This window comes from Sturnira hondurensis, unplaced genomic scaffold (genome assembly GCF_014824575.4).
Source record: "Sturnira hondurensis isolate 20B ecotype Veracruz unplaced genomic scaffold, ASM1482457v3 Scaffold0014302, whole genome shotgun sequence".
Classification (NCBI taxonomy): domain Eukaryota; kingdom Metazoa; phylum Chordata; class Mammalia; order Chiroptera; family Phyllostomidae; genus Sturnira; species Sturnira hondurensis.
This window is the reverse complement of record NW_028086933.1, coordinates 245,783-256,635: the sequence shown is the minus strand read 5'-3', so window position 1 is coordinate 256,635 and position 10,853 is coordinate 245,783. Positions and strand designations below refer to the sequence as shown.

General features: G+C 40.4%; 1 protein-coding gene across 3 annotated transcripts in view; it reads left to right on the top strand.

Moving 5' to 3' along the window:
• The first annotated feature begins 514 nt into the window (after positions 1–514).
• Positions 515–10,853, top strand: part of SIRT1 (sirtuin 1) — a 43,119-nt gene continuing 32,780 nt past the window's right edge. Inside the window, exons 1-4 of one of the 3 annotated variants that reach the window (XM_037062671.1) lie at positions 515–976; positions 2,316–2,429; positions 5,578–5,819; positions 7,087–7,239. In XM_037062671.1, coding sequence (XP_036918566.1) covers positions 595–976; positions 2,316–2,429; positions 5,578–5,819; positions 7,087–7,239 — 891 coding nt within the window. In that variant the 5' untranslated portion in view covers positions 515–594. The remainder of the gene's footprint in view (positions 977–2,315; positions 2,430–5,577; positions 5,820–7,086; positions 7,240–10,853) is intronic. The other 2 variants (XM_037062673.1, XM_037062670.1) reach the window with 2 other exon arrangements.

Below are 10,853 nucleotides of genomic sequence, written 5' to 3'. Positions count from 1 at the left end.
GGAAATCAGCTAAGAAGAGAAGCAAGGAGGAGGAGCTGACGGAAGGAGCTGTCAGAATGCTGTGAGGAGTGCGAGGAGTGTCTTTTTGCCTCTATTCAACTGTCAACAAGACCAAGTGAGTATCCAGCGTAACCTTGGCCGGCTTCATTCCTTATCGCCTCTCACGGACTAGGTTTAAAAACCCAGCTTAAATCTAGAGCAAACAAGGTGTGTGACAGAAGTGAAAACACGCGATACGAAACAAACCTTGAGCCTTCCCAGCGGCAGCAATCAGGACGGCAGGAAAGAGAAGTTAAGAAAGGGGCGAGTTTGGCTGCACCACCGGGCCGCCGCCAAGCGGTGGGGCTGCAGCCGTCAGCCTTCCCTCCTGGCCCGCGCCGCCGCCTCCGCCCGCCACGTGACCTGCCCTGTTGTGGTCGCGCCCGCAGGGGTGGCGGGAGACCCGGGGAAGGCTGGGGAGCCGCGGGGGGGGGGGGGGGGAGTCACGTGACTGGGTTTAAATCTCCCGCAGCCGGAGCCACGGGGGCGCCAGTGCCGCGAGTGCGAGCGGGAGGAGAGGAGGCGAGGGAGGAGGGCAAGAGAGGCAGTTTGAAGATGGCGGACGAGGCGGCGCTCGCCCTTCAGCCCGGCGGCTCCCCTTCGGCAGTGGCGGCCGAATGGGAGGCCGCGTCGCCGCCCACAGGGGAGCCTCTCAGCAAGAGGCCGCGGAGAGACGTCCCCGGCCTCGGGTGGAGCCCGGGCGAGCCCGATGAGGCAGCCTCTGGACGAGAGGTGCTGGCGGTGGCCGGGGACGGCCCGGCGGCGGCGGCGGGCGGAGAACGAGAGGCCCCGGCGATGGCAGGCGGACTAGGAGACAATGGACAGGGCCTACAGGGCCTCTGCCGGGACCCGGTGCCAGCCGACGACTTCGAGGACGAGGATGAGGACGAAGAGGGAGAGGAGGAGGAAGAGGCGGCGGCGGCGATTGGGTACCGAGGTACGCAGGACGCGGGCGACCGGGACTGCGCATCCCCTCTCTGCCGTCCCCCAGGGCCCCTTTTGTTGTGGGGTGGGGCTGGGGGTGTCTGGGGAGCGTGGGGTGGGGGCGCAAGGCTGGCTCCGCGACGTCTCGTTCCCTGCTGCTGCCCTCAGCTGCGGGCCCCCGGGGCTGCCGGCGGGGCTGCGGGAGCGGCCCGCGGCGGGCTCTCTCCCTCCCGCTCCCCGCCCCGCCTTCCCCTCGTCCGCGGCCCGCCCGGGCGGCCTGGCGCTCTGCGCAGCTGCCGAGCTGCGAAGCTCTTGCAGCTTTTAGAATAAGTTTCTTTTCTCCTCCTAACCTTTTAGTATTTCGTTCTTGTTAAACATCATTCCCACCCCTCACCACGCAACCCAGCACACTTTAATTTGCAACTTTTGACTTTTTGCATCGACCTTTTGCAAACCGACACCTGTACAAATTTGTGACGCCTCCCTTTTTTTTGAGAATCTTAATTTTTATATTTGTCTTAGTGTTCAGGAGCACAGCTGTTTCTAAAAACCGTTCCGTTGTGCAACTAATAGTGGGCATGGGAGAGTAATAGTACTTTTAGAGTACTTTACATGAATAGTGTTTTTCCTCTAACATTCTAACAGTTTTTAAATTAGGAATAATTATTGTGTGTATGTAAGCTTAAAACACGAGTTGACCTTTTTCTGGTATAGTAAATCAGTTGTGATAGTTGTATATGTGAGGTCGTCATTGAGGGCTTTTTATTTTCGACCTGAGGAGTTTCTGGCTTGGATAGATGCACGTCTCCATCGGTATTTGCTTCGATAAATCTAATCAGAGGGCTGTTGGACCGAATGCATAGAAACATGTACATTAGGGACTGTATTCGTCAAAAGACTTACCATTTTAAGAAAAAGTTTAATACGGGAAATGAATAAAGCAAAGGTACCCTTATACATTTAGAGAAGTGCAAATTGCTGTGGATTCATTTCGACAACTTTTTATTTTGGTAAATATTTGACAAGTCTTATAAGCTTCATTATTTTGTGATTGATAAATCCAGTCTAACGAGATTACTGCTTTTTGTATTTGGACATAATAGACTTAAATTATATCTAGATTTTTGATTAACTGAAATTTTAAGAGTGTGGTTAGAATCACTGAAGATGAGGATGTTCTGTGCCTGTGAACTGTGCAAGCTGACCCAGTAGGCATTCTTTACAGACAGTAGGATGTTGACCTAAGTGTTTTATTCAGTGAAAATCAGTACATCATAACCATTACAGAGCTTCATACATTTCAGATGCAGATTGTTTCAGCAGCCTTGAATTACGATTGGTTTCTTTTGCAGACAATCTGCTTCATGACGAAATAATCACGAACGGTTTTCATTCTTGTGAAAGTGATGAGGATGATAGAGCCTCACATGCAAGCTCTAGTGACTGGACTCCAAGGCCAAGGATAGGTATGGTTTCACAGCTTTAGAGAGTAAATGCTATCTTTTTCTTTGTATTTTAATGTTATACCAACCAAAAATATAATTTTCTGCCCCCTTGTAACCTGGTGGTGAGGTTCATTAGGTGCTTGCTAAGATTTAATGTCAGTTTATGTTTCTAGGGAAAGTCTAGTGTTTCTGTTCTTGTTTTTAAACAACTCAGGCCCATGAAAGCTGGCCCCTTGTATTTCTCAACCAAGTCCTACTCGTACCTCAGGCCCTTGGGTCGTTTTTCACTCGGTTCCTCTCTAGGAGTGCTCTTCCTCCAGTTAGAGTCTCTTGCTTTCTCACTTCCTATTTGTTCTTCATTTTCTCTTAACACTTACCACTTCTTAACAAGCTCTGTATCTTTTTTATTGTTGTATTTTCTATGCTAGACTATAAGCCGTACTGGAGACATGGATTTTTTAATGATTTGTATACTATTTTGTCAGTTTCTATAGAAGTTCCTGGCAAATAATTTGTTCTCAGTAAATCTTTAACTATGTGGATGAAATAGGAAAGTCACGTGGGTGGGCAAAAGTAGGTTTATAGTTATGATACAAATAAGCAATACAATAATTAGAGACTTCCGCCAAGATGGAGGTATAGGTGGAAACACTGTGCCTTCTCCCACAACCAAGTTTGGATACAACAAAAGTTTTGGAGAACTAAGACACACCCAGAGACCATAAAACCGAATTATACGGAAATCTGACAGCTGCGAACCGTTCAACAGGGACGGTAAGAGAGGCAGAGCCAGCAGCGGAGCAGGGTCGGGAAGGACAGACCTAGGAGCACAGGCAGCCCGGACCTAGTCGGGGTGCGGGGCAGACTGACCAAGGTCGCACATTCGTGCGCAGTGAGATGACCACACAGGCCCCAGGGGGCGAACCCAGTGGTGGAGGGCTGACAGTGGTGGCACACTCGCGTGCAGTGGAGCGGGGCGCGTGGCCCTGGTGACGGTGGTGGCTGCGGTGCTGGTGGGGGTCCCGGAGGCGGGCGCCAGAGGGAAGCCATTGTCCCTCTTTGACCCCGCCCCCACATACAACGTCACAACCCAGCGACTGAGTTGCCCTGCTCTGGTGAAAACCTAGGGCTCCGTTCCTGCTACTTAACAGGCACGAACAGCCCAAAAGATGGTGCAAGAACTCAAAGTCCCAGAGCCAATAACTCTAAGCGACCAACAGATTGCCAGCCTCTCAGAAGCCCAATTTAAAACACTATTTATCAGGATGCTCACAGAATTGGTAGAGTACAGTCACAAATTAGAGGAACTTAGTCACAAATTAGAGGAACATATGAAGGCTAAACTAATTGAAATGAAGGGAGATGTCCAGGAAACCAATAGTGATGGAAAGGAAAATGGGACTCAAATCAAGGGAGTGGACCAGAAGGAAGAACAAAACATCCCACCAGAAAATAGTAAAGAAACAAGAATTCAAAAAAATGAGGAGAGGCTTAGGAACCTCCAGGACATCTTTAAACGTTCCAACATCCGGATTATAGGGGTACCAGAAGGGGGAAAGAAACAGCCACGAGTGGAAAACTTATTTGAACAAATAATAAAGGAGAACTTCTCCAGTCTGGCAAAGGAAATAGACTTCCAGGAAATCCAGGAAGCTCAGAGAGTCCCAAAGAAGTTGGACCCAAGAAGGAACACACCAAGGCACATCATAATTACATTAGCCAAGACTAAAATGAAGGAGAGAATCCTAGAAGCAGGAAGGGATAAGGGGATAGTCACCTACAAAGGACTTCACATCAGACTGTCAGCGAATTTCTCAAAAGAGACCTTGCAGGCAAGAAGGGGCTGGAAAGAAGTATTCCAAGTCATGAAATCCAAAGACCTACAGCCAAGATTGCTTTATCCAGCAAAACTTTCATTTAGAATGGAAGGGCAGATAAAGTGCTTCTCAGACAAGGTCAAGTTCAAGGAGTTCATCATCAACAAGCCCTTATTATATGAAATGCTAAAGGGACTTATATAAGAAAGAGATGATGAAAAATATCAACAGTGAAAGGACAGCAAACACACAGTTATTAATAACCACACCTAAGACAAAAGCAAACCAAGAGGACAGCTAGATCAGGAGTGGGACCATAGAAATGAAGAACACATGGAGGGTTAGAAATGGGGGTGGGAGGAGGAGAAGGGGGGAGAAGGCACAGAAAATAGCATAGATGGTAGGTAGAAAATAGGGGGGAGGGCGAGAATAGTGGGGGAAATATAGAATCGAAAGAAGTTGAGACGTGGTTATAAATTAAGGGGGGAGAAGGGTGGGGGAGGGAGTGTGCGGGTGGAGGGGAATGAAGGGGGGAATAGAACAACTGTAATGGTATAGTCAATAAACTATATTAAAAAAACTAAATAATAACACAAGAATAAATTCTGTGTTTTGTCTACTCACAAAAGTAAATCTACTTTAGCAGCAGAGAACACTCTTAGGTATTTATACCAAAGTTACAACAGGACCATCTTGAAAATGGTCTTTTCTTAATGTGCTTTTATTATTGACTACTTAAATATAGTGATCATTAGTTCCTCTTTAGCGTCTATAATATTACTGTATATTTGGTATTCTCAAGTTAGAAAACTGGTCTAAGAAATGTCAGGATAAAGAAATACGAATGCTGAAAATATCAGCATTATATATATCATTTTGAGAGATGGGTTAAAATCAAATTAAATATTATGAGAAAATTTTTAATAAAGTGGTAGTTATATATAAATTTCCTTAGATAGATATATAGATTTCCTTTTTTCTATGCTCTTAATGATAAACAGCGTGAGGTTTGGGAATTGTAAGATCTTAACTATATTTGTAGAACCCTTTTGTACATATTCCTGTTACAAATTGTGTATTTCTGGATTGTAACCATCAAAATTTAACTCTGGTAATACATACTTTGTATTTTACGGTTCAAGGGGCAGACCCAATTCTTGATTGGATCTTTCTAATTTCATTAGGATATAGCATTAGCTCTGAGGATGTTGTGAGAATGAAATAACTTTATAATGCATTTTATTACTTGATTAAAACATATTAAGTAATGTTATTCATTCCTTCAGAAAATAAATGAGATTTTGAATTACTTGGATGTGGATTTGATCTAATTCTTTGCTCTCTTAATATAGGTCCATATGCTTTTGTTCAGCAACATCTCATGATTGGCACAGATCCTCGAACGATTCTTAAAGATTTACTACCAGAAACAATTCCTCCACCTGAATTGGATGATATGACACTGTGGCAGATTGTTATTAATATCCTTTCAGAACCACCAAAAAGGAAAAAAAGAAAAGATATTAATACAATTGAAGATGCTGTGAAATTACTGCAGGAATGCAAAAAAATAATAGTTCTAACTGGAGCTGGGGTATGTAACATGTATAAAACACTGGTAAAAAGGAGGTGGTGGTAAATGCTTTTTCTTATGCCTTTTCCAATTAAACATTTTTCTGGTGTAGAAGAATTTATCCTTACATGATAATGGGTATTGTTGTTTGGAAATGACTAAAAAGGGAAACAGTAGCAGATGCCAAATTGGTTCAGTTTTTAAAAACCTCTCCATCAACCTTAAAAATTATTTGCTTCTGTTTACTGGTATAGCAGGTAAGTGGAATTAAGCCAAGACTTTACTACATTACACCGCAGGTCCTAGAGGAGATTTAAAGAATTGTACTTGCATTAAAGTGTGTCAGGGTGTGATGGAGAAATTGGGTATTTGTTCCATCTTCATAGGGAAACCAGGAGCCCAATTGATGTTCACAAGTAGAGAATTTAGTGTTAGGAAGGTAACAGATGCCTACCTCCCTCCATTTAAATTAAGGTGATGTGGTTGTGATGATTTGACATTATTTGCCTGCCTATAAGATTGCAGTTAACTAGCTATGTAAGGGTATTGGGTTTGTGTACTGAATACAAAATATACTTGTTGGTGACCAGAGCGATGCTGGAGTAAAATTCAGTCTTGCTTTCTGCCTTTTTGATTTAAGGGGGGATGTCACTTAATCTTAAATGATCATTAACAATGGTAACACTGTGCTCCCAGATATAATTTAGACATGTTTGGTTTACTCTGAGGTCAAAGTGGAGTCGACTTTGGTAAAATTGTGAAACAAAAAGGTAATAGTGAAATCCCTGTTTGTCAGGTTTTATTTGTAGAAAAAGCATGGTGTCTAAATCCATTCTTAAACATTAAGAATTGAAATACTGTACAACAAAATATTTTAAAGAAAATACATAAATTTAGTGAAGTAGTAGGCCCCGACCAGATGAGAAGTTCTTTGGAAATACTTGACTATAATAGAAATTCTTGCTTGCTTTCTGGTTAAAATAATTTGAAATTACATACTCTCTTTTCAATCAAATTGCTGTTATTTAAATTTGTCAGTTAAATGCTTAAAAGTTTGAAATTTGCCTGACTTAAAATTCCTTTCCCCATTATGAATGGACTCTGACAGATTTAGTAATACTTGTTTGGGGAATGTTTTATCTGTATTTTAAATTGGAATAGGGTGGTATTTCTGTTCCCCAAAAGAAGTTTAAAATATTTCGCAACCCCTCCCTAAATGTATAAGAGAGCAATTATAAAGGTTTTGGTAGAAGATTTAATTACACAAATTATGCCATACATATTGCAGGTTTCTGTTTCTTGTGGAATACCTGACTTCAGGTCAAGAGATGGTATTTATGCTCGCCTTGCAGTAGACTTCCCAGATCTTCCAGATCCTCAAGCAATGTTTGATATTGAATATTTCAGAAAAGATCCAAGACCATTCTTCAAGTTTGCAAAGGTACTATGAACTCTTCTAGTTGTCCCATTGGGTCATAAAGATTTTAACATCTGCTTTGGTATGGTTTGTATTAACCAGATCTTAACACATGAGGATGTGCCTGAAAATTTGTGATTAAGGGCAGATTCAAAGGTTGCATTTTAGTTAAGAGTGCTCTGTTCTCTTCTAGAATCTCTAGAGTTGCATAGTCCAGTTCAGGCTTTTATTTCATGCTCTTACTGTTGTTACTAGAAAATTTAAAATTACATACATGGCTCACATATTTCTATTGGGTGGCTGAACTCTAGAGTACAAAGCTTGATAATATATTACATTGTACTGGAGATTTTCTTTCTTTTTTTTTAACATTGATTTTGAGGGAGAGGAATGAGGGAAAGAGAAACATTGATTTGTTGTTCCACTGATTTATGTATTCATTGGTTGTTTTCTTGTATATGCCCCTACTGGGATTGAACACCCAACCCATGGCATATCGGGACAATGCTTTAACCAACCGAACTACTGACTAGGGCTATCCCGGTGATTTACAACTGATATGCCACAAGAATTTTTAAAACATGCAGTACCTTACTATTTTGTGGGGCACTGACTTCTTTTCCCTTAGATTGTCAAATAAAAAAGATGACAACAGCCAGCACAATAAATAATAGCTATCCCATGTGAATGAATCAAAATTATACCTGTTCTTTTTTTTCATGTTGGCAAAAAATATAATGCATTTTTGGTATGCTACAGAATTTTTGTAATTAGTTTATGTGTCCATGAGATGAAAAAGTTTGAAAATTACTGCATTATATCATAGCCCAAGAGATTTTAGTCATTGGAAAACTGTTTTTTCTCCATAGTTTAGTCTTATGGAAAGAAATTATTAAATTGTTGTTGCTGAGCTTCTGTATATTTGAAAAGAGGCTTTTGTATTAGTGACTAATTTTAGTGAATCCGGAAGTTAAATGAACTTGAATTTTAGTTAAAGGGTAACCTCAGCTACTTTCAAAGCATGTGGTTTATTTACGTAACTATAGGAAAAACTCTGCTAATTCAGAATAATGGAGTTTAATTTGACTTGTCTCTGAAGAAATACTTTGTTTCAGCCAAGTGTGGGTAAGTAGGCATTAGAGTAAAATATGGAAGTCATATTTAAATCTCTTGAATATGAAATAATTACTAAAACTGAAAGCTAAATTTGAGAAATTTTCAAGCTCCTAAGAGAATTTGTAATTTTTCTATCCGCAAATGTAAAACTTGTGAAAATTTTGAACTTTTTACTTTATATATCAGCATAAGGTAATGACAATTATTTATGTCTAGCCTTTAAAACAGACACCTGGTTCACACTGAATTACATAAATAATGTAAAAGTAGTTTTTTACTTTTTTTTCTTAATTGTGGGAGTAGAAATTAGTGAAGATTTACTATTTAAACTTACTGGTGCTAGTAGTGCCAATGCCTGATTCTGCAGACCAATGAAATACCACTTCGTGATAGGTTTCTTGGATGGGATCTAAGAGACTGGCATTGTAACAGCTCTAGTTAGCAGAAATTTACACTTTTAGAAGATAGCAGGTAACTAGAAATTACTTTGATCTTATATGATTATGAATGCTTGATTCACTAGGCCATTTATAAAATCCTTATAACACTTGCTGTAATTCTGTGTTTTTTAAAATTTCTTGATTTTTAGAGAGAGGAAGGGGAGGAGAGAGAGAGAAACATCGATTTGTTCCACTTATTTATGCATTCATTGGTTAGTTCTTGTATGTACCCTGACTGGGGATTGAACCTGCAGCCTTGTGCATTGGGTTGACATTCTAACAACCTGAGCTACTAGGCCTAGGGCCTGCAATTCTGTGTTCTGAGAGGAAAGAAAACATGTTGCCCAAACTAACTTGTCAGTCCCCACCACCCGCTTGTCACTTCAGTGTGTACTAAATTGCTTAGTAAAGTAGTTACCTGACACTTGGAAAAAAGTGGTAACCGAGAATAGAAATAGCAAGGTGGGAAAGATTGTAACCTTCATTGTCTAGTATACAACATGTGTAGCATAAACTAGCTTTGACATGTGAGAGTCTGTTGAAGCAATTCAGAATTAAAATGATAAAGAGGAATTATAAGAGCTTTAAAATGCACTTAATAGAAATCTAGGTAGAACATAAGAGAAAGTAAAATGTGAATTACAGCTTAACAATAACCCACAACCTTTGGGCCAACTAAAATGTGAATTACAATAAAAATGGCACACTGTTAATGTGTTACAGTGTTCTTAACCACTGTCTATAGATTATATACCACCTGGGAGAAGAAAGGGCCCAAGTGAAAAGTAGTTTTTACTTTTCTATAAAACTTTTTTCAATTTATGTATATTTTTATTAATAAAATGAAAAAAGTTAATATAAACTTAATTTTGCTTATTTTTCTGAGTTTTCATTTCAGTTATGTTAAGAGTTAAATGATTAACCTTTATGCCCTGACCGGTGTGGCTCAGTTGGTTGGGCATCGTCCAGAAAATTGCAGAGTCACCTGTCCGAGCACATGCCTAGGTGGTGGGTTCAGTCCCTGGTCAGGACAGGTGCCTAGCAACCGAGTGTTTTCTGTCTCATATTGATGTTTCTTTTCCTTTCTTCCTTCCTACCCCTTTCATGAGAAATAAAGTAATATAAATAAAACACATTTGTAACTACTACTTACATAGAACTGTTGTACTGTAATTCTCACTTTAGGAACTGCCTAAAAGAAAGCTTCTAGTTGCTGAAGCAGCATTTAAATAGTAATAGGTGGAAGAGACTGATTTGTTGCTGGGCCTAAAAATAAATAATTGGGGGAAAAGGTTAAGGAGAAATAAGTTTGGGCAAGGAATGATGAAGTACAATATCCAAAAAAATGGAAGATGGGGAGGATATGTAAACATTGTTATATTACTAGATTCATAAAGTATTATAAATAAAATACTAATGATCTAAAATTTTCTACCAGTTGCTATACTAGACAAAAAGTTTGAGATGGTTTATGTTTTTTGCTAGTTATGAAAGTAAATGATTGTAGAAGCTATTGGTTAAATATAGACATTTTGTAAGGAAGTAATTTCCTTAATTGTATGTAATTATTGAGAAGAAACTTGTATTTTATTTAGACTGGAAATTCCAACTAATGGAGAGGTGTGTTAAAGAGATTCCTGGCCCATTAGAGTGGTTTCTCAATCTGTGGGTAGTTCTTTGCTGTGAGGAACTGTCCTATGCATTGTAGGGTATTTAGCAGCATCCCTCTTCCATTAAGTGCCATTAGCACCCTCCACCCACAGTCTTCACAATCAAAAATGCCTCCATACATTGCTAAGTGACCCCTGCACAATTGCTCCCTGTTTGAGCACCATTGTAATACAGTGTGCCTAGCTGTGTTACCACTTTGAAATTTTTTACACAAAAACAATTAAGGCCAGCATTAAAGCTGTATAGCCATGTCCTGAACCATTATCCTGCTGTGTAATAAAGGCTCCCAGGAGTCTAGGATAATTGATGCTGATAAAATTGAGTGGTTGTCTTAAGAGTCAGTTAAAGAAGAAACAACTTTTTAGAAAAGACTTTGTGGAAAGAGTGTATTTGCTATCCTGTATTTCAGTG